Source organism: Cydia splendana, chromosome 6 (genome assembly GCF_910591565.1).
Source record: "Cydia splendana chromosome 6, ilCydSple1.2, whole genome shotgun sequence".
Classification (NCBI taxonomy): domain Eukaryota; kingdom Metazoa; phylum Arthropoda; class Insecta; order Lepidoptera; family Tortricidae; genus Cydia; species Cydia splendana.
In genome coordinates this window covers 12,270,426-12,295,234 of record NC_085965.1, presented here as the reverse complement: position 1 = coordinate 12,295,234, position 24,809 = coordinate 12,270,426, and the positions used below count along the sequence as shown (strand labels likewise).

Below are 24,809 nucleotides of genomic sequence, written 5' to 3'. Positions count from 1 at the left end.
ACTGCTCGTTGTTTGTTTATGAAATGGGATTGTAGTTTCACCATTCAGTTATGGATATGGCGTAGAGATAATGTCGATATTATTTTTACGTTTTGTATATATTTGTTTTAATGTTAAGACACAAATCTTGTGATTTAAGTATTTCGTGTAGAGAGTAATGTGTTTGTACGTTGAAAGTGTGACATGTTTGTGATTGTTTGTGTTCTACATTGGTAGCCTAATTTTGCTTTGTTTAGCATATGCTGAGTGAGAGATAAGTTTTGTATTCGTCACGTAGAACCAGTTAATTGCGCATTATGGATTTTCTAAGAGATCTTGAGAGTTGCAACAGGGGCACAAGAAGTCATTCTGCTCAAGGTCTAGCCAACAATGTTACATCTAGTCCAGTCATGAAAATACCATTACCTCCCCGTTTGTGGATAACAGGTGCGTTCTATTGAGAATGGTATTTTTTGTTAGGTAACAGTCGAATAGTTACGGGGGGGCTACAGGCTTAATTATTACACCTAACTACTGTAAAGATTAAAAACAATTACTTTATATTTATGGCGCAAGTCATGACATGTCCATAGTAGTAATTGATCTGGGTTTGTGGATTGTGGCTTTGAATAGTTTGAATTGAACACGAGTTCAATTTAAGCTCTACGTAACTGAATATCCTGTTCACTATGTTATACAATGAAGATCTCATGTTACTGATGTGGAACTTTGTGTTTGCTAATCGGTTATTGTACTTTTTGTGACACTATAATCTGTTAGTTATGGCCTACTTTCTTCCAATTTTGTTTGGTATTTCTTCCTTTACTACTTTTTAATTAAGTATACTCAGTTAATATAACTTGTTTATTAACATTCAGTATTTGACTGGGATATTGATTAAATGCCATGTTTACAGAATTCATTTAATAAGCACATGGTCACACGACACTGTTTTCTGCCATGTGTTTGACTATTGATTTACTTGTAGATGTCTCCGATGAAGAATCTTCTGAAGAAATTGAAAGTTGTGTTAGGGATGAGGGAGTGTTTAACCCGGAACGGGCCCGAGTCAAATCGAGGTTCCGACATTACAAGCAGAGGTCCAATGTTACTGTGCCCTTAGGAATATTTTGGGACATAGAGAACTGTCAGGTTGGTATCTTGTATATGTTAAGTTTTTTGAACAAAAAACTACTGAAGTTTCTTTTCTGTGATGTTATTTACTACCCAAACTTAAATTTATAGTATCATAAAATCTGATAACTTTAGTCCACATCTTACAACTATGGTCCAAATTTAAGTTCTAGTAAAATATGTATAAGTATTTTTCAAATTATGTTGAGTATATAGTATAGAAATGAGCATTAGTGTATCTAAGTTAGGAATCAATGTTAAAAACTGGACCATAGTCATACTTAAGGACTATAGCTACCTGATTTTGCAGTACTTGAGCAGATAAACTTTGTTGTAAGTAAATATTTTATACTAGATAGTACTGTTCAAACTTTTGATGGTAAACAAAGATCTACATAATATGGCAACATGTTGTTGACTGTTTTATTACAAAGCGATGCATATAAATACAGATAACCTCACCACTTATCATAAGAGGTATTAAGATTATACACTTTTAATCATTATCTATATTAAATGCAGGTCAATTAAATACATATTAGTAAATACAGAAACAACAGTGAATAATGTTTAACACAGTAATGGTACCTAGGGTCATTGCGCTAGCTTTCGTACAGTGCTAGTTTCCGTCCACTTGACGAAATTTTAATATAAACCTATATTGCTGCACAAATTTGGACTTATTGCAATCCTTAATGTCTAAACCTAAACAATATAGCTATCTACATAAAAATGATATAACACAAGTAGGAAATTAAAAAAGAAATATACTATTTGCCAATCCATCAAGTGGACGGAAACTAGCACTGGACGGTAAACTAGCGAAATTACCCTATAACATTTGAGTTGCTTAAAATTCTTCAAAATCGGCTAAATCCATGTGTTTGAAATAGGGATGTTGCGGATATTCGCATCCGCATCCGCGAAACATCCGCATCTGCATCCGCATCCGATGCGGAGCATCCGCATAATGCGGATGTCGACCAAGTCGGTAATAGGAACGTATTAGCGGCGGCGTAAGTGCTAGGTAATTTCGTCATTATATATAACGAAATCGTCTAGATCCCGAAAAGTCGGCCAAGTTACTGTTTATTAAATAAAACGCACCTATATTCTTGCTCAAATACTAAATGTTTCGGTTTTTTTTAATAAAAATTGCTAAAAATGTAAGACGTTTTTTAAGTACCAAATCTTGACATCCGCATCCGCGGATGTGAGACTTTAAATATCCGCATCCGCGGATGTCATAAAATCTGCGTCCGCAACATCCCTAGTTTGAAGTGATTTTGGTATGAAGAAAGGGTAATAGGGTAGATATTTGCTGTGAGGGTCGAATGGATTTACCAGAGTTTGAAGTTAAGTAACACATTTAATTAACTTATATTATTAATGGCAAATGTGTACAGAATGATAAATGTTTATGTAAAATAATAATCTTATCTACTTAATCAATATTTTTATAGGTATTTGCTTTTGTATGGAGGAGCACTAAAAAGTAAATTGTGATTTAAAAAAATCAATAATCTCTTTGCTGGTCCAGGAGTCACTATACTTGCCGCAAAACTTAAGTGGCAAGTCAGGACATGGCATTATGTCCTGACTTGCCACTTAAGTCATATCCATGTTTAATTTCTAGGTGCCCCGTGGCTGCTCGGCAATAGATGTAGTAGCAGCTATCCGTGCCAAATTTCTGACGGGGCGGCGAGAGGCGGACTTCGTGGTGGTCTGTGATGTGAGGAAAGAATTACCGCTGAGGCTCCAGGAACTTAATGATGCTCAAGTAAGTAGTTTTATTATCTTGAGTCTAATTGAATCATTATCTCTATAATAACGCTCAGACAATTAAAGACTTGTAATTCAATGCTAAACATTAAATGTTAAGTAACAGAGATCAGTCACTTCACAAGTTCACTGCTACAGACGTAGTGTATAATTGTTTTCCTTCGTATTTTCTCAGAAACGTTCGTATTTGTCATGCTACTTCCATGTCATGTACTGTCATGTACTATATGTCGCTATATATTTGGTGGTAGCATAATTATCTTCTGACAACCAAAATTACCACGTACTACTCACGGGGGCCTACAGCGACAACTGCTTCAACAAATTCAAAGCACAATTTTTTCTAAGACTTGATGCCCCCTCTACTGTTAATAATTCTATTTCTCACCTTTAAGGGCTGATTTAGACGGCGCGTGAACTCGCATGCGATTTTAGTTACATTGCGGACTGTTGGTTACGTCCAATTCAACCGACCGATTAAAACCCGCAATGTAATGAAACTCGCATGCGAGTCCTCGCACCGTCTAAATGAGCCCTAAACCTTGTCTTTAACAGGTAAGCTTAATCCATGTGTGCGGCACGCAAAAGAATGCAGCGGATGAGAAGCTGCGGCAGTGTATGCGCAGGTTTGGGGAGCTGCACAGTGCCCCCGCCTCACTACTCTTGATCTCAGGGGACATTAACTTTGCGGCTGACTTAAGTGACTTTAGACATAGGTATGAGATTTTGCATCGCTCAGCTTTCTTTTCATAGAATGTTGTATTTCATAGAAAATTGAATATTTTAACCGATAGTCAAGTCTGAAAGCCATTATTATTAAAAGCTTAATGAATGAAGCCTTAATCAGTCCCTTTTGTCTTAGGAAAGATAGAATACATTTTTAACAGATATTCAAGAGTTAAGAGAAAAACCATAATCAAGTTTAACAGTTTTCCGAACATTTTACTTGTTGCTATTGAAAAAAATAAAGAAGTTTTGGTGTGTCTTAATCCAAAAAAAATACTTTGATCTATAATGAATCAATCTACTTGAAGAAATTCGGCACAAAATAATCTAAATATTTTAGTTCTTAGAAGTTGAAGAGTTAATTTAAAATCATGAGTTAATAATGAGAGGTTATTTCATCATGATGTCGATATTGTAATTAGTAAAGTATGATATAAATCTTTTGTTTTTACATATCCATTACTAATGAAGACTCATTTCTAATTAGTAAACTGTTTTAATGTTTAATGCATTCTATATGTATGTGTAATAACAAATACATGATTAAAATTGAAACATATTGCATAATTAATAGTGTATTCTGATTTGATAACAGGAAAAATATGGAAGTGATACTGGTGCATAAGCAGAACACGTCGTCCGCCCTGATAACCTGCGCCTCGTCGCATTACTGTTATAACGAACTAACTGCTCACTTGCCTAGAAATCCAAAGGTATGTATGCAGTTAAAATTTTTTTTTAAATTAAGTTTGTATTAAGCAACACGCGAAACGCGTGTAAACAAATGGAAGTACATAATGTAAAAATTCGCACAAGTCTGGCAAGCTTCCGTAGCTCATTTGTTTATTGCGATCAGACCGGAGTTCTGAAGCGAGTTCGATTCTCGCTTGAGGTGGTGAATTGGCGATCTTTTCCATTGTTTCTTTAATTGAAAACTAGTAATCTTTGGGTTCCACACTTTTTTTTGCTGCATTTATATTATGTATTACCAACGTTTAGACAATACAGTAATCATTATTTCATAGACGCTAAGCCAAACTGAAGAGGAGGAGGACCCAATATGTGAGGTGGAAGTGGTGAATCTGCCGCTGGAGCAACCGGCGGACCGCGTGTCGCGCAGACTGCGTCGGCTGGCCGACAACTGCGGCGGGCGCGTGCTGCGCGTCGACAAGTCCACGGCTGTGCTGCGGTTCCCCACGCCGGACCATGCTGCCAGGTGATACTAGCTGTGCTTAGAGACCGCGGGTCGCAGACTGCACCGCCTGGCCAGTAACGGCGGCGGGCGCGTGCTGCGCGTCGACAAGTCCACGGCTGTGCTGCGGTTCCCCACGCCGGACCATGCTGCCAGGTACTACTAGCTGTGCTTAGAGACCGCGGGTCGCAGACTGCGCCGGCTGGCCAGTAATGGCGGCGGGCGCGTGCTGCGCGTCGACAAGTCCACGGCTGTGCTGCGGTTCCCCACGCCGGACCATGCTGCCAGGTACTACTAGCTGTGCTTAGAGACCGCGGGTAGCAGACTGCGCCGGCTGGGCAATAACGGCGGCGGGCGCGTGCTGCGCGTCGACAAGTCCACGGCTGTGCTGCGGTTCTCCACGCCAGACCATGCTGCCAGGTACTACTAGATATGCTTAGAGACCGCGGGTAGCAGACTGCGCCGGCTGGGCAATAACGGCGGCGGGCGCGTGCTGCGCGTCGACAAGTCCACGGCTGTGCTGCGGTTCTCCACGCCAGACCATGCTGCCAGGTACTACTAGATATGCTTAGAGACCGCGGGTCGCAGACTGCGCCGGCTGACCGACAACTGCGGCGGGCGCGTGCTGCGTGTAGAAGGTTCTCCACGCCAGACCTTGCTGCCAGGTACTATGTACTAGCTGTGCTCTAAGAGACTGCGCCGGCTTATGAGGTGATGTATCTGACATTCCTATGTATCTGATGTATGAACTGTCGCCTGCGGTATTTCCGATACGGCCTTCAATCAAACGTCTTCATACGGTTTTCAAGAAAAGAGCATGCCCCATATTAAAGGCCGGCAACGCACTTATAACCCCTCTGGTGTTTCGGTTGTCTATGGACGACGGTTATCGCTTACCATCAGACGATTCGTCAGCTTGTTTGCCTCCTATATCATAAAAAAATACAAGGTGTCTAGTAAAAATTGGACAACCTTCTAACCTATAACTTGATTATATTGATAGCCACGTAAGTTTTACTACCTCTAGTCCTACATGTTTATTTTCTGGACCAGCCTAACTTGCCTTGTCTATGGTTAAGAGGTTTTCCATTATTTAATGGACACCCGGTATGTATTTACGTTAAAATGTTACACTACACGTAAATTACTGGTATTTATTATAAAAAGAAGTAAATATTTCTGGTAGACTAACCATTTAACCATAAAAAAATACCGGTTGTCGACAATACCATACGCTTGACTGCTTTACAAGGTTTATACTTAATTACACCCAAAAACGAGCCGTTACGCTGTTGCGATTTTAGCTTTTTTATTATCTATTTACTTCTGAAGCATCTACAAGCAAGACCCGAATTACAATAATTTCAATTAATAAAATTCGTAAATAGATTAAGATTATGTAACAAAAAAAAAAGAAGATTTTGCAATAATGGTTATCTACAAATGGCTAGTTGTATTCTTAATTGACCTCTGTCAATGTCTGTTTTAGAGGTAGAGTTAGACCAAGATAAGTCTGCAACGATTTTGTTAGCACACGCAGTGCAAGTGTTATTTATACGTCATGATTTCATAGAAGTTTGACGTTTAAAATAACTCTTGCACTGCGTGTGCTATCAAAATCGTTGCAGACTTATCTTGGTCTAACTCTAATAGTTTTCCAAAATTCCGACGCATAACACCATCATTTTTACCTACAATTTAATATTTTAGTCTAAAGGGTATACCCGGATAAAGCATGGCCAAACTGCCCTTCGCGAAAAAAATAATTTCCTTTTACTGGATTATTAACCTATATATATGTAGTGCTTTCACAAAAAATTAAGCCTCAAATGTTTCAGGTTTTAAAAAAAATGTAAAAAAAGAAAAAACACTTTTATTTTATTACAGCCAAAGTACTAATCCGATTTCTTTGTAATTTGGGTATGTTGTAGATACAATTAAGGTCGCTTTCTGAAAAAAATAATATTGAATTATCTCTTAAAAAAATAGTAAAAAATTGAGTTGAAAATTTTCAGAAAAATAAAAAAAATACGTGCGAAATTGCGACAGTTATCAAATTTACATATTTCATGTAAAATTTAATAATGTTTAACATATATGTATTTTTTTTCAAAAATTAAAATCGGGATTAACAGTATGAAAAACTCGAATTTGTAACATCCCCTAATACTATAAGAATATATATAGGTAATATATAATAATATAGGTTAATAATCCAGTAAAAGGAAATTATTTTTTTCGCTAAGGGCAGTTTGGCCATGCTTACCCGGCTAGGCCGGCTATACCCTTTGTTGAGTTCATATAAATTGCAAAACAGATAAATAATATCGATTTTAATCCGATTGTTGCCATAGAACTGTATAATCTTATACTGAACGCATCCGTTGGATTCTTATATGTGGGTACTTCATCATTTATGCTCGTTCAGTTGTCGCAAATGTGTACTTACCCACAATTGGGGTCACCTTACAGTGCCGTCCTTCCACGTCCAAACGTTCATTACATCGCCAGACACAAGCCAGAAACAGTGATTATTACTATACTTTCGAAATTTAAATATTTTCCAACGGACAAAATTCGAAATTCGTGGTGTCTAACACTAAAAGTTTTATTTTATAGGCGTCAAACGCCTTTTTATTTCGTTGCTTATTTATTTGTGAATCATGCTAGTCTCAGGGTAAGTTTTTTTAATCTAATTTTACGATTTATTGGAAGTTTGTGTAGGAAAAACAGTTTTCAGTATCTTATTTTCGATTTATGATGTTCATTATTAGCAGATAGCCTTAAAATATCGTTAAATATTACCATTTATTCACTTGAATACTTAAAAAGCATGGCGAATTCATTGGTTAATTTTTAATAATACAATTTTAACGGTTTATCACTAAACAAAATATAAAGTATATTCCCAATAAAAAAGAATAAAAGACCTGGGCTAAGAAAAATATTATCTAAATGAATTTTATTGTAAAAACATTTAGCGTTTACTATTTACGTACAGGTGAGTCTACAATTAAATATGTCTTGATTGTAACATTTTAAATCCGCTATACGAAGCTGCTATGGTTGTGTTGGTTATTTAGCAAAATATAGGTATTTTGCAACTTAGGAGTCTAGTTTTAAGCAGTATTCTCAGGCCAAGTAGGCTGTTTTAAATTAATTTATCTCATTCATGTATTTCTTATTGAAATCATGCTCTCATTTGACACTATGTTAATATCGTATTATTATTATCCAAATAATAATTGGCGGGAAAAGTATTCATTCATAACGGTAATAAAGATGGCGGTTCTTTGACAGCTGATTTCAAATATGTACGTTGGAGGGGGTTGCACCTGTCACTCCATAACGAATCAAATTCAAATTTCTTTTTTCGTTTTATAATATGGTTGAACGACAACAGCTGATTTCTCTGGTATAAATATTTGTGTACGTATAACTACGTACGTTTGTGGTTTACTCTGATAAATAGCTTACAAGTTGAATAAGGTTTTTACGGCACTCAATTTAGGTGTTATCGTATGTTGCACATTTTATAATATTTATAATTATGAAAATCGTAGGACGATAAGCTATTATAGTGGTAATTATAATCTGGTGCGATGATGGAGTTCCTATACCTACATATTCGACATTTGGTTGCGATATTTTAATAACCTTTCATTATTAATAACAGAGAATATGCAAATGGAGAGAAAATGAAGCTTAGCGTATTTTATCAATGTGACTAAACTATCGGTTCTTGGGAACGTCCATAAAAGATAGGGGGCTATTCATAAATTACGTCATTTCAAATTAGGGGTGGGGGGGGTCTGGACACGGGATGACGGTAGCATGACGTAGGAGGAAACGGGGTCATTCGAAGCATGATTTTTGGATGATTTTAGGGGGGGGGGGGGTCCAAAATCGTCAAAAATCGATGACGTAATTTATGGACAGCCCCTAGGGAATATGCATATGTAGCGAGTAAGAATTTTCGTTTTTCCTAACCACAAAATAACGATACACCGCAATGCGTTGACGTTATCATTGTCATTATTTACAATTAATATTTTCACTACATTTCGTAATTTGTAAATGTGTATTGCTCTTTTTCCTATTCGTCATTTCAATGTTATATAAATCATAAGTTACATTATAAAACAAATAACTGTTTCTAAATTGAATTGTGAACAATAATCCGTTTCGTATTGCCACGGCTCATGGGAGCCTGGGGTCCGCTTGGCAGCTAATCCCGAGAATTGTTTTGCACTAGTTTTTACGAAAGCGACTGCCATCTGACCTTACAACCCAGAGGGTATACTAGACCTTATTGGGATTAGTCCAGTTTCCTCACGATGTTTTCCTTCACCGAAAAGCGCATGGTAAATATGAAATGATACTTCTTACATAAGTTCCGAAAAACTCATTGGTACGAGCCGGGGTTTGATCCCACAACCTCCGGATTGAAAGTCGCACGCTCTTACCGCTAGGCCACCAGCGCTTTTTGTATTTACTGATAATTATAATAATAAATAATAATAATAATTCAGCCTATATACGTCCCACTGCTGGGCACAGGCCTCCTCTCATGCGCGAGAGGGCTTGGGCTATAGTCCCCACGCTAGCCCAATGCGGATTGGGGACTTCACATACACCTTTGAATTTCTTTACTGATAATTAATACTTTTATATTCGCCAGGGCACTGAAGCGTATGGACGGCGAGGACGTGTTCGGTCGGAAGATCAGCACGCGCTACCTGCGCCCCCTCCAGCCCTACCACGCGTACTCCAGCGACGAGGGCTACAGCACCGCCGGGGTCGACAAGCCCGCCTTCATACCGCCGCCAGTGCAGGTGAGCAAAGCTGCTATAACTGTTCGGTCGGAAGATCAGCACGCGCCACCTGCGCCCCCTCCAGCCCTACCACGCGTACTCCAGCGACGAGGGCTACAGCACCGCCGGCGTCGACAAGCCCGCCTTCATACCGCCGCCAGTGCAGGTGAGCAAAGCTGCTATAACTGTTCGGTCGGAAGATCAGCACGCGCCACCTGCGCCCCCTCCAGCCCTACCACGCGTACTCCAGCGACGAGGGCTACAGCACCGCCGGGGTCGACAAGCCCGCCTTCATACCGCCGCCAGTGCAGGTGAGCAAAGCTGCTATAACTGTTCGGTCGGAAGATCAGCACGCGCTACCTGCGCCCCTTCCAGCCCTACCACGCGTACTCCAGCGACGAGGGCTACAGCACCGCCGGGGTCGACAAGCCCGCCTTCATACCGCCGCCAGTGCAGGTGAGCAAAGCTGCTATAACTGTTCGGTCGGAAGATCAGCACGCGCCACCTGCGCCCCCTCCAGCCCTACCACGCGTACTCCAGCGACGAGGGCTACAGCACCGCCGGGGTCGACAAGCCCGCCTTCATACCGCCGCCAGTGCAGGTGAGCAAAGCTGCTATAACTGTTCGGTCGGAAGATCAGCACGCGCCACCTGCGCCCCCTCCAGCCCTACCACGCGTACTCCAGCGACGAGGGCTACAGCACCGCCGGGGTCGACAAGCCCACCTTTATACCGCCGCCAGTGCAGGTGAGCAAAGCTACTTTAGTAAGGAGGCCCTAATAGTGTATGATGATCAACACCTGCCAAAGAATCTTTCTTAGTGACTACTTTGTGACACCTGGCTGATTTTTTCTGCTTCCTGCCTTCGAATATACCTTAAGGCTTAAATTACCATAATGTTTAACATATTTGTGGATAGTATTCAAAAAGTTCAGTTTGATTTACTGAAACATGCCTGATATCTTACGTCGAGTAGGTCATTGATATAAGTTTATAGTAAGTAAATGGTCCGTCTGAATAGTTCTCAGACGGACTATTTTGGCATTTCGAATAAATTAATCGTACAGTCTTCCAGTTCTATACCATATAGATCTAAGTAAGTCTCCTGTTGGTCATTTGTTTTACATAAAACTTTAGTAAAGTTATAATTTGTCTCGCAGCCTTCGCCGGTCCCACTGGCGCCGACGGTGCCGGCGACGGAGTGGGCGCGCGCGCTGCAGGCGCTGCCCGCGCCGACGCCGCCGCCGCTCGACTTCTGCCCGCCGCCCGCGCCGCGCCCGCGCAAGATCCGCGGCATGCACGGTCAGTGCCATGTGTATTATTAGGCCGGAGCCCCACTGCTGCGCACGCTATGTACACGACCTACGTTCCTATACAAAATTTCGTGGGCTTGCCCACGGTTTGTATTAAAACGTGGGCCGTGTACATAGCGTGCGCAGCAGTGGTGCTCCGGCCTTAAAGCCTATTTACATCAGCGGCATACATTGTCAGTATTTTTCAGTGAGGATTTTGGCTACGAACGTAAATAAATCATTGAATTTCATTAGCAGTCAATATTCCAACAAAAAACTACAAATCATAAAAAAATTAAAGAATGCCAAGGCTATAATCACCCAGACACTATTGCTCAACAATTGACAAGAATTATTTAAAGAATATAATATTGAATTGATTGAAACCCGATGATTTCATTCTGGCAAGATAATTTACACTTGGCCATAGTAAGGCATGTTTGAGGTAGCGATTATATTGTATCCTCAAACGTCAGTTTAATGCTTAGTTATTATTTATTATAAACAGGATCCGCGAACCTGGACCGGTCGGGCTGCTCGTCCAGCAACAGCGGCGACGACAGCCGCGCCCGCGACAGCCAGAGCCGCGCCGTGTCGCCGTGGAACTCGTCGGCCTCCTTCAGCGAGCCCAGCAGCGAGGCCGAGGACTCCACGGCCGAGCTCACCGTCACTAATCTGCCGCCCTTCGACCCGGCCGTCATACAGGCCATGCTCACTAAACTCTTCAGCCAGTACGTCCCCGTTGTCAAAGGTAAGTCTATGTTTCTCTTGGAATAGGGTATTCTCCTACTAGTCAAATCACTTTCTTTTTTAGTACTGACAAAACGATTTGCTAATATGGAAGTTATATGAAAACTAATATAGGGACGCCAAGGTTAACTCACCTGCTTTTTATATTTCTATTCGATTTATTAAATAGAAATTATTGCGTGCATGGTGTAAAATAATTTATTTTTAATACAGGAAATATCCCTATTTTATATGTTTAGCTTCCTTTTTGATTAAAATATATAAAGTTTGAAATAAAATGTTTAAAATATAAATGTCTCTAATTTTATATTTTACATACAGAGAGTATATAGGGTAGTAGCTGTCAAGTCGTCTGCTTTTCATTAAAAGTCAACGATTTGCTACATGAAGTTAGATGAGAAATAATGAGGGTGTATTTTAAAATAATTATAAAATAATAATGATCAATCAATTTTTTTCTTTTTTTTTGCGCATATCCTAACATTTTATTTAATGTTCGATATGAAACAATTAGATTCTCTTTGTTCGATAGTGATGGTGTGGGTGTACAACGACGGCCCTATAGCCACGGTGGTGGTCCGGTCGGAGTGGGACGCGCGGCTGGCCATCGCGCGCGTGCACAAGCGCCGCCTCGACAACGCGTGGAGCGGCCGCCGCCTCGAGCTCGCGCTCGGCCGCCCCTCGCCCGCGCCCAACCACGACGTGCTGCGCGCCCGGCTGCGCGCCATCCTGCTCGACCACGCCAACCACGCCCTGCCGCTGCTGCGGCTGCGGGACGCCTACGCGAGCCGCCACTGCTGCGCGCTCACCACCTCCGACATAGCCAGGCTTAAAGACACTGTCATAATCCACGAAGGCTACGGGCGACTCGTACAATTGACTGATCTAACACCAGTAACAGAGTTAGATATGGAGGAGGCCCCGTGGAAGTGTCATATCCATGGCGGATTGAGTACGGGACATGAGGACGGGAGTAGGATCCTGCAGCCCGTGTTTATGGAGATCTCTATGCTGGCGAAGAATACTCTAGCGCTGCTGGACAGCCATGGAGGAAAATTGCCCTTATTAAGGTTAGTGTTACCTATAGAGTCTGTGCGGAAGAGAAGAATCGTGAAATGTATGGAATCCAATACATTCTACGACTATTCTCTTTCTGCACAGATTCTACATAATAGGATTATTAGGAAAGTAGGTATTATAATTTTTGTACTTTGTCCGCTCTGTCTTCATGCGGAGTATAAGGTCTAAGTGAGGATTCAATAAGTATATTACTTGCTCTTTGCGTTTCTGTCGTGATATTCTAATTATTCTCTGTACAAGAAGTTACAGTACAGTGTCATTCGTACAATGAAAGTTCGCAGTTTCGTTCATTCCATTCGTGCAAGCTTTCCTAGTATATACGTAGTATTACCTAGTACCTGGTATATATATTACCTTTGGTTATAACTTGTTCGCATTCCAGTTTCGTGGAATGCTACGAGGCGGCATTCTCTACATTCTCGTACGACGCGACCCGCGGGGTGCCGCTGGAGCTGCTGCTGCACGGCGCCGCGGGCGTGGAGCTGCGCGACGCGCCCTCGCGCCATCTAGTGCGCAAGGAGCCGCAACACGATCTCAGTGAGTTCTGTTCCATTTTGATATTTCTACTTCTGAAAATGATTCTTTATTCATATTATGATATACATAAGAATTATTTCCTGCGCTTAGGGAGAATATTGAGTGGATTTCGCTTGGACGGTCCGTTTACTGTGCGAAGCTGCGGTGGAAGCTGCATGTTCTCTGCACTTTTTTTTAAATCTTTTCTTAGATAGATAGATAATCTGTTTATTTGTTTGCTACAATACACACAGAATATTCAAATACAAAAATGACAGAAAAAAAAACAATCAATATATAGGAAAAACAGAAAATACAAACACAAATAAGAGTCCGACAGATTTTTACAAAAATAGAAAAAGAAAAAAAAATACATATAAATATTGATTCACACAAATGGAATGTTGTGTGCGTCGCAGCAAAACAAAAGGGTTCTGGCTCAGTATTACCAAAGACATATGTAACTTCGTATAAGATGAATAAAGTCTAAGGAAAAAACGTGCCTCGGAAATCAAGAAAAAGTCATTCTCGGATAGATGGCGCACACACCTTTGGCCTATGCTCGGCTAGATTGCGTGACGACACCGTTTCATATTTAACTATTTTAACACATTTATACGTTTTCATTTTGAGTTCTAGTCGTGTGTCGATAGATGGCAGTAAATTTACTGTGACTACAAAATTTACTATGACAGGACCATACTATACTATCTATTCTCTTTGGTATTACGCTTCACCCTATAGGAGAGGCAGTGATATTCTGCCAGGACCAGATCACGTCAATAAAATCAGTGAAAATTATGAAATAGTTAATAGTACATTATTGTCGAGGCTCGGAAGTAGCTACTTGCAGGCTGAGGATTCGTTTTAAACGGACGACCTTGGGAGTCCGTTTAATTGAATCCGAAGCCAGCAAGTAGCCTTCCAGCCGAGTCATATATAGTGCTTTTCTCAAAAATGGTGCAAGAAATATAAATATCATAGAAATATTTTACAAAAGCAACTTTCTTACGTATATATTTTCACAGAAAAAAGTAGAAACAATTGAAAAAATTAGCTTTGCCGCCTTTTTATTTTTTTAATAAAAAAATAGAGTTGTATTTTTCTGCCGAAAATACGCCAACCTATTTCAGACAGCTAAATAGTCGCGGTACTAATCATCTGTTTGGCTGTTTAATGGGCCTGTGCCTTCATTTGATATGGCCATTTCAACTTTTAAAAAGTTTGGAACTCGACAAATAATGGAATTTGTATGCAACATTGCAGTCCCAAAATCGAGACTGCAATGTTTTTAACTTTTTAATTTTTTGACTGACCATAAACTACGCGCTTCGCAACCTATTTTTTAAACGGCAAAGTCGACTTTGCCGTCCATTTTTGAGAAAAAGATATTACTTACCAAATTACCAATTAGATGATAAGGTCATAGATGTAAGGGCTTAGATGTTAAGGTCATACAACGGTGCGAGATACAATTACTAACTCGTATCGTTGTAAAATTCTTTGCTTGTGTTTTCATTTGTATTCATTGGATCATCTACACGTGTGTCGTTGCTCCTTTGTTAATTACTCATTTTCCACATTTGTGTCATCGATAATTGTGCAGTCCTTAAGACTTACTTGCAGAATACATTTTAGATTTATTTTTGTGTCCAGGCTCTAGTTCGCGGTCTAGCGGCGAGCGCGAGCGGCCGCGCACGGCGCCGGCGCTGGAGCCGATGCTGGCGCTGTTCGAGCGCGAGCTCGTGGACCTGCTGCGCGCCGCGCCTCGCTGCTGCATACCCTTCAGCAAGTCAGTACCATGCTTATGGAGCATTCCATGAAATTGTCTACCGTTGTCCCGTACAAACGCGAGTTTTCTGAAGATTTGCAGCTATAGGAGTTTCTTTTTCTGTAACAAATGGTCAAAAATATGACCAGAATAATAATCATCGCCTTATAACGCCGAAAAAAAGTTCTAATATACGAAATAAAATGCGTTTGTACGGGACAGCCCGTGGAATGTTCCTTATGTCCACTGCTAACGCCTCGTAATACACGCTCCGAGCTCCGCTTGACTCTGAAGCCGACCGCCGTAAATTAGATTAGATGAGGGTGGTATTCCGCCTGTCCAATTTCTTGGTCCAATGTGTATTTTCGTCTCGCATTTTATCTAAGAGAGTGAGACGCAATGCACATTGGACAAAGAAATTGGATAGGTGGTATACCATCCTTAGATAAATATCAAGTGTATGGCGTAAACCATCGGAGTGTTCCGTGACCTGGGCCGATAAAGGCCGGCACACAGTATACGTAATGTAGCATAGCTTCGGCTCTCATTGCAGTACATAGTTTGCATTGCGTAGGTAATTGTAATGAATGCGGAACGCAACGCAAGCAATGTACCACACAGAGCTGTGACGCATACGAATATGGTGTGGCTTGGCTTTAAGAGCTGTGCCCTACGCCAGTGACGTGATAATAAGAAGGATGTTAACATGAATATAATCTAGTTAAATTGCGTACAGATGTAGTGCTAATTATGCACTACTTCCTTCGTATTTTCACGGAAACGTACGAACGTGTATTGCTATTTCAGTCAGTCTCGGTACAAAAAGTACTGACGTTGACTGAAGTAGGATGCCAAATACGAACGTTTCCGAGAAAATACGAAGGAAAACAATTATGCACTACATCTGTAAAACACAGCAATTCTTTAAAACAATTGTTGTTTTAGGTTGATACCAGCTTTCCATCATCATTTCGGTCGCCAGTGCCGCGTAGCTGATTACGGGTTCACGAAGCTACCTGAACTACTTTCCGCGCTCAGCAGCACTATCGTGGTAAGTTATAATCTATCGTTTTACTTAATCTCAAGAAAGCTAGTACAAACATCTTCCTAGAACTGCGAGTTTTCCTAACTACCCGCATTTGGTCTAGAATATTCAGTTTTACTTATCACTTTGTGCCATTTTTATCGTTAATTTTCCCTTAGATTTTTTAACAAGCACGTCCGTTCCCGTTGCCAGGTACTAGGCTCAGGGTCATACCGCATCATCACCATCTCCGCGGCGGCGCAGGGTCGGCGCTGGACCGCCGACCTGCTCAAGCTGCTGAAGGCCGTGCCCGGCCGCGCCGTGCACCCCAACGACATCCCCGCCCTGTACCAGGAGACCTTCGGCAAGGTTGGTCAACTTGTGTCATTACCACTTACCCATAGGATTGTATAAGTCGTGCACAGCCCTATTCTAGCTAAGTTCCATGCATAAGAAGGTTATTAAGCAGACTGAGGACATTTTTTTTTCGTTATGTCGCCGTTGTGTTGTATGGAATGGTGGTATGGAACCTTTTCCCCTCGGCAAACTGCCACTGACTGAAGTATGGAAATTCACAGAAACTAAAAGATTGAATTGCGGAATTTCTTTGCAGCTCTTTCCCAACTATCAGCAGTTCGGGAAATTGTTACTAAAAAGTAACAAATTAAAATGTAACGTTTCAAAGCGACCAGTGCTGGTTTGATGAAAGCTTGTAACTTCTGATACTTGCAAAAGTTTGTTAACTCCGAGAGGAGTTAGGAAGGGGTCCCTATTTTCAGAATACACTAATTGAATCTATATGTGATTGCAGCCATTCTCGCCGGCGGACTACGGCGTGTGCACGCTGGCGGAGCTGATGGCCCGCGTGGCGCCGGGCACGGTGGCGGCGGCGGCGGACGGCGCCGTGTCGCTGCCCCGCCGCGCGCCCACGCCCGAGGAGCGCGGCCGCTCCGCGCAGTTCGCGCTGCAGGCCGTCGAGCTGCTGTGCTACACGCCCAACCTGAGGGTGAGTGGCCGATAGCCGAGGTTGCTCCAGTCTGTCACCAGTACTGTCTTGCGCGGGTGCACGCCCGCGGGCACCATCGCTGTTTTTGTGGCGTGTTTTTAACTTTACATAACTTTAAAATTAAATCCTAATCCTACCTATCTAGATCTTAAAAGCAAATATTCCTTATCGTCGTATATTTATAATTGAATATTTCTCTCAGATGGAATTCTCCCGCTTCGTGCCCGCCTACCACGCTCACTTCGGCAGCCAGCTCCGCGTGGCCCACTACGGCTGCGTCAAGCTCGTCGACCTCTTCGAAGTTATCCCCGACGCTGTCTCCGTCTACACCGAACCTAGCGGCGAGCGGGGCGTGCGACTGGCTATTAGAACCGCCCGAGCAGTACTAGCTACGCGATTCAGAGCTCTCGGCCCTGTGACTTTAGAGAGCCTCCCTCAGGCCTACGCGGCGCAGTTCGGCGCCGCCCCGCAACCGGACGTCCTTAATGCCTCGACGTTGGAAGAGCTGGTTTACGCGACCGGTGGCTGTGTTGAGAATGGCCTAGTTCGTGCCCCAGGTGTGTACCTATAGTGCTTATTTAACGCATAACAACCAGAAATTTCACTGATCCTAGCGACCGGGATAAAGTAATGTAATTTTTGTCTGTTTTTTTTTGGATTCTCATTAATGTTAGTCTTAAGTTAGTTATAAGTTAGGTCCCTACCGAAAATCAGCGTTGCTGCTTGCCGTGGCATTACGCTGAGTGGGGGGGTCCTTTTTTCGTGCGTTCCTTTTCTCTTAAATATGTAACCAACCATGTTGAGACGTAAATAAATGTATTCTATTCTATTCCAAAGTTAGGACCTATGGAGGCCTTGGTCCGGGAGACTTTTTATTGTGACATCTATTTCAGCATCTGAGAGATGAAAGGGGCACTAATTTGTGACGTTCCACGGGAAAAGGTACCTTATGAGGGTTTCTAGTTTCGGAGATATTAAATGTTTTGTAAAGAGGTGAAAAAATGCTCAATTTTTTTTTATTGTGTGATCTGAAACCTTAATGCGTAACGTTTGTTTACCTGTTTTTATTTTTGTTATAAGTTAGTTATAAGCCTAGTAATGTCGTCTCAGAGTTTAGTAGAAAAGGTACCTTATGGAAAAAAGATTGAAAATTCCCAAAAAAACTAGTCAATACGGGAAAAGAAGTTTGGTAGAGAACTGTATTAGCATTCTGCAAAACTAATTTGATAATTTCAGTTCTGGTTGGGGCGCCTCGCAAATATTATAACCGTACATAGACCGACATCACAAATCCAAGTAGACTGCTATTATACCAAAGTTACTCTTGTCAAGTCTTTCTTAACTAGAATAATCTTCATTTGGTTTGGTCGCATGCAGTAAATCAGCCATTGGTTTGCTGAAAAATGCCAATACCCGACGCATTACCTTATGGAATATCTGAGGTCATTGAACCTCAATGCCGCTTATCTTCAATAGCAACCGAAATATATTATTGATAAGAAATAGACGATTTATACCATCTTAACCCCAAAATATTATTAGTTTATCCTAACTGTTCCATCATCATCATGCCTCATCATGTAACTTGACCACAAGGTACCTTTTCATTACATACAAATTATTGGTCTTTTTTAAGATTATTATGACGAAGAACTAATTAAATTGGGGGCAGTTTAATGTAAATTAATATTTTCTATTCATAAAAGATAAACTATAATATGATTGATATTTTGTAGTGATGTATTATTAGATTTATTTCCATAAGGTACCTTTTCGTAAATGTATGGAGCAAATACTGTTATTGTTATGTAAGTTTAAAGTGGCATAAGGGGTTAAATATAGTATTTAGTTGGGGTTTTAGGATTTATTTCATTTGAATGACAGAATTTCTTTCATATGTGCTCAGAAAAATTGATTGTGTGTCACATTAAAAGTAAAAATATTCAATTTTGTGATTTTATATGAAAAAGTCAGAAAATACATTTTCACCTCTAAATCGGTATTGTTTTTTGCTTAAACTGTCTGTCAGTGTCGTTTTCTAATAGATAAAATTTAAATCTTGAGAGCTCATTGCAATCAATCGTGAAAATGAAATAAAACTTTATTTTCAAGAGATTGGTTAGTATACACATAAATCAGTCGATATCAAAAGTTTCTATTAGCATTACAGAACAAGTCGCAATATTTTTTTAATCTCAGATATATAAGGCATTATTATTTGTAGTCAACTATGTAACTTACTTCAGGAACATAGTTTTTTAGGCGGCTAAACTTAAAACTTCTCTATCGTAAAGTTGCTCATTTCACAACATTATTTTCAAAAAATCATATCTCTGTAACTACGCAACCTAGAAGGTTGATCTTTTGTGTTATCGATAGCTTATTTATTGTAGATTACTGGGGTATGCATAACTCCATACCCGCCATAAGGTACCTTTGACCGTGGGACGTCACATTTGTTCTGGATCCAATGAATATGCGACTCATATTTTTATTTAATTTGCCTTTCTCTGTACAGGTGATGCCCCGCTATGGGTGACTTCATGCCTAGCGGCGTGCGCGGTGCTGTCGGCGGACCGCAGCGTGGCGCGCGGCAGCACGGAGGAGTACTTCTCCAGCGCCTTTAGGAAGCTGCTAGGCTGCGATCCCGATGTGCGAAGACTGGCATTAGGTAATATATAATATTATCTACAATCTTTTAACTTACTTGCTCATCAGAATCATGCTTAAAGCTCGATATTTCTAGGTTAGGATAGCGGTGCCGTCATATAGCGGCCGTCTCCATACTAAATAATACGGCTAAATATTATGGATGTCGTAGTATTTGTATGGACACGGCCGCTACATGACGGCACCGCTATCCTAGGAAACCAGAGCATTAGCGATGTTGCAAGCGCCAATGCTATTTAAAAGGCTTATGTTTTGCCTTTGGGAATAAACATCGACCCATCACCATCAAGCAAAACTCTAATTATGTATCTAAAAGGGACCGTGCGCGTTGGAAGGCCATCCCGCTTGGCTTAAATATGTAACTTGACACACACGTAGCATCAATAAACAGTAGTGTACTGACTCATACAGTATATTTACACGCTTCCTGTAGATATTTAAAAATCGTTTACTATTGTTGGATTTTTTTTTAATGTTATTTACTATTGTCTTAGCTGGAGTAGTATTTGCGGACGCGCGTCGCGTGCAGCTCACGCCGGCGTGGCGTCTGGTGTGGCGCGTGGCGCAGATCCTAGCCGACCGGCCCGAGCCCATGCCCGCCATGGACGTGTTCGTCGAATACACCAGTCGCTTCGAACCGCTGTTCCCGTGCGCGGATTTGGGTAAGTACTTTTGCATGAACGTTTCTCTCTCTCGGTCAAAAGTACGATATAACCGTTCATTCAATGCTCGCTCTAAGTTCCGCGTCATTTATAAACAAACTTTCCTTAGCATAAAAAAGTATGTTACAATTTTATTGATTTCGTCTGTGGCAGGCTTCGAGTCGGTGGTGGATTTCCTGCGGCACTACCGCGAAGTATTCGTGGAGACGGGCGCGCGCTGGGCGCTGAGCGCCGGCGTGGCGGCGCCGCGCTGTCTGGGCCCCGCGAGGCACGAGGACTACTCGGTTCACGACACGCCGCCGGGACAAAAGGTAACATTTATAACTGCCAATATTTAAAAAAAAAACAACGGGTTGCACTCTGGGAGTGCCGGCAGAACTGAAAACTCAACGACATTGTAACTCAAAATATTAATAACAGCGCCATATAGTGCAAAATGTCTGCAGCACTATGTATAATTGGGGTTAACGCCATCTAGCGTTATATCGTCGCATTACTTGAAACCTCTAAGCACATCACTGTGAGTACTACAGTTATATTAATACCAGTTTGAGGGAAACTCACTAGATGGCATTTAAATAAAAAAAAAACCGGCCAGGTGCGAGTCGCACTCGCGTTTCTAGGGTTCCGTACATAAGTCCGACTCACGCTTGACTGCACATTTCTAATAGGTTTTCCTGTCATCTATAGGTAAATAACTATTTTATGTATTTTTTTCAAAATTTTAGACCCAGTAGTTTCGGAGATAAAGGGGGGGGGATGGTTATTTTTTTGGCTATTTTCTTAAATAACTTCGAACCTATGTATTTGAAAATCATAAAAAAAACATGTCCATCTTAGGGTCACTAATTTACATATGTGTACCAAATTTCAACTTAATTGGTCCAGTAGTTTCCGAGAAAATAGGCTGTGACAGACGGACAGACAGACAGACGCACGAGTGATCCTATAAGGGTTCCGTTTTATCCTTTTGAGGTACGGAACCCTAACAATGACATTATCCGTCACACATGACGTCACGCAAGCCCTGCGCCGCCTAAACGAAACAGCAGGCTCAGGCATACATTTTCGCCGCGCGGTAGAAAGAGAGGGTTACGCCTTACGCTGTCTCGAGTTTAACATTTTTTCCCCACCTCAAAAAGTGCACAGGCTAAAGAAGTTTTCACTTCAAAAAACTAAAAATAGTCTTCAAGTGACGGCACATACCTTTCTTGTGTTAATACAAAACCGCCCTATGATTACCATGCATTCTAGGCACCAATATGAATACATATAATGGTCTGTTGCAGGGTTCCCGCGTGTTCGAGTCGCCGAAGACGAGCCTGTGGTGCTCGCCGCCCGCCAGCGCGCTGCCCGCGCCCACGGCGCTGCTCGTGCAGGAGAGCAAACGTATGTATCAACTTAAACATAGGAACTCTTCCAGATGTCTCGTAATGAATGTTGTATTGTGTATTCTGGTTATAACCCCACGTTCTCCTCCGCAGGCCGCATCCGCCTGGCGGCGCAGTTCGACGCCATACAGTAGGCTGTCCAGGACCGCCCCAGCAAGGTGATACATTCCTTCCAATTTTTATCTCGTAAAAATTGCATGCGTTCCGACGTCACCCCAGCTATATCAGGATTGTATCCAGGGTTGCAACGAATTTTATCATCTAGACTAATTCAAGTGTCCTAAAAATGTGATGTCTATAACAATAATGTTCTAGATCGTATATTTTTGTGTGTTTATTAAAGTTAAGATATTTCAACGCATTCGGAAAATGTTACAATGCATACAATTTTTACCCTGATCAATATGAAATCAGTGTGTATCTCGAATGTTATGTTAAAATTATTTTATAATTGTGTATAGTCTATATTTATTTCTCCCCAATTTTACTTTATTGACAAAAAGTATTTCTCGTTTATATTATAGGAATGTTTCGAGTATTTACTATTTATGTATTGATCGTCCCTAATCAGCGGTATATTGAATTAGGTTTGGTCTGTTCATTAATAATGATGCACCGATTAATTAATGTGAAGTATTAATCTTTTTAACATTTGACATTTTTTATTTTAGGGTTGGAAGACTAGAACAGACCTAATTATTATTGATATTTCATGCATTTTACTCTTAACGATCTTCATTCATTATCTTATCTTGATCAGATCGATTTGTCTATACATCTAATTTTATTACTTAACACAAATTAGAAGTAGCTATGTTAATTTTTCCATTTCGAAATATCAATAATTATCGTCTAAGAAGTATTAAGTCAAGCTCAAATACTAGTAGGTATACGATTGAATGTAATTATTTATAATATTTAAAAGTGTTAATAACATTTTCCGAATGTTCTTATAAAGTACAATATAATTACTGTATGTTTGTTTCGTCGTAAGAGTTTTATCCTTTATACATGATCTCCATCAAATCGCTATAATTAGGGCTTACCTGTTTTGTTGAAATGTATTGATAATTGTTAATGTACAGTCTTAATTGTTTTACTTCGTCGGTTATAGATAATATCACTGTTTCAAAGTCCTGTAATTTTTAGACAACAATTTTACTAAATTCTTGAGATATACATTTTACACCGCGATATGCCAGGTTTACATTTAGAATGATATCCATGATCGAATTGTGGTCGGTTTTAGCTACAATGTTAAGAGTCAATTATAAATGTGCAAATTTTTTACATTTTTTGTATATTTAAGTGATAACACGTATAAATAAATATTCTCTGACAAAAGAAAAATCGTGCTCGCTCTGGGATAATTGAACTATGACTATTAATAGTGTGTTTAGAAGCAGCTGGATATCATGAGGCTGTTATTGCTGGAGTTGACTCATAGGCGGTTGTATGCATCTGTTCCGACCTGGTAGAATACTTAGGTTCTTGTCTTGGCGCAGTTTTGTTTGTCGATGTCACCCGCTGCTCGCAATTCCACATTGATAATTAGGGTACTAATATATTTTCTATGTAAGTGCGTATCTTACATTGTCAAGATGTGTTGGACTGATAAGGTAGTGTGCGATGACCGCGGCATTCCGGTATATGCTAAAAAGGTCTGTCGTGGCGCAATGCATTTATGAGGGTTTTTATGGTGCGTTTTCTAGATGGTTTGCAGCACGCGTTCGAAGCGCAACAAGTACTTAATCTCTTCTCTGTATAATAGCCGTGTGTATGGATATGTTAATAGTTTTGTAAATAGTGTAACCTACGTGCAACACTTACTACTGTGATATTTCATTAGTATTTATACCAAGGACGCAACTGGTATCGAAATTAATCCTATCATTTTAGTACATAAATATATGCGTTAAGAATCATGAGCTGCATATTGCTAGGTGAACTCGATTTATTTATGTATATAGTGTACATATGTTTAAACACGCGCAAAAATTGGTACAAAGCGTAGCATAAATTTATTTAGGAGTCGTACATGATTATAACGCCGGTCCGGCCCTGGGTATCGATGTGGAATGTCGGCGAGCGGGTCAGAATTATTCTTGCAGCGTTTATAACTTATAACATTCGGTTCCTTTGACAGCAGGGCGATTAATTACCCAAAGACGTCCACAGACTGATCATAGGGTCATCAACAGGCACTGGACGGTGAACTGACGCAATGAGCCTATGTAACATAATGCACAACTACATAATGCAGTATTTTTTTAAAATTATAGAATCACTAATAAAGCGCTGTAAGAGGAATCGAGCGTTTACAACGCACCAATAACCCGCCCGAGATCCGCGTCAGTAAGGCGGGCCTTACGCCGTATGCGGATCGCAATATAATATGCAATTATATATGGGTTACGATTTTCATTTACACCACTGCCAGTTCGCATTTCGAGTGAAGTGATACTAAGGGGCCAACGCGAACATCAAAAGTCGATCGTCTGTCTCTATCTCTTGTATTATTGGAGCGACAGAATGGAGATACACAAATTTCGTTTTTCGAAGTTTGCTGTGGCCCCTTGTCTTTGTATTTATAATAAATCTTGAAATATTGTTTCATAGATGTTATTTTATTTTGAATTTACTTAAGGCTGTAGTGTTTTAAGATAATGTTGTTTTTACTCTTATGTGACCAATATCAAAGTTTTACAATTATAACACTAAGGTTTATAGATTTAAGTATTTGAAAGTACAGTAAGAGGGTAATTAATAAGATACAATTATCTATGTCTTCATAATTCTGTGATCTTTATTTTCTCTGTGTACTGTAGTGAACACTAATTCGTGTTTTCCGTTCATTGATTTGTCACCAATAGTGAAATATCAGTGTTTGGATGTAGTATGTTGTTAGTATTGCATGGAAAAATGAATGTAGTGTTGGAAAATAAATGATATTTTTATAATAACTAGAATCTTGTTTTTTTATTTACTTGATTTTTTTCTGCGATTCTCAGTGACGTCACC

General features: G+C 40.6%; 1 protein-coding gene across 1 annotated transcript; it reads left to right on the top strand.

Annotated features, from left to right (window-relative positions):
* Positions 1-15: 15 nt before the first annotated feature.
* LOC134791776 (meiosis regulator and mRNA stability factor 1) lies at positions 16-24,757 on the top strand. The gene is made up of 22 exons (XM_063762931.1): positions 16-426; positions 968-1,131; positions 2,750-2,893; positions 3,451-3,611; positions 4,217-4,334; positions 4,647-4,837; positions 9,495-9,648; positions 10,397-10,408; positions 10,787-10,928; positions 11,427-11,669; positions 12,201-12,738; positions 13,131-13,285; positions 14,921-15,056; positions 15,981-16,086; positions 16,273-16,428; positions 16,871-17,065; positions 17,268-17,622; positions 19,584-19,736; positions 20,230-20,397; positions 20,551-20,708; positions 21,687-21,786; positions 21,882-24,757. The coding sequence occupies exons 1-22, from the start codon at positions 297-299 to the stop codon at positions 21,920-21,922; spliced, it is 3,720 nt and encodes a 1,239-aa protein (XP_063619001.1). The 5' UTR covers positions 16-296; the 3' UTR covers positions 21,923-24,757.
* The last annotated feature ends 52 nt before the right edge of the window (positions 24,758-24,809 follow it).

Coding starts and splice junctions, on each gene's coding strand:
- LOC134791776 (XM_063762931.1), top strand. CDS start 297: ATGGATTTTCTAAGAGATCTTGAGAGTTGCAACAGGGGCACAAGAAGT. Junction 10,929..11,426: donor CAAGATCCGCGGCATGCACG/GTCAGTGCCATG, acceptor TATTATAAACAG/GATCCGCGAACCTGGACCGG. Junction 13,286..14,920: donor GGAGCCGCAACACGATCTCA/GTGAGTTCTGTT, acceptor TTTTGTGTCCAG/GCTCTAGTTCGCGGTCTAGC.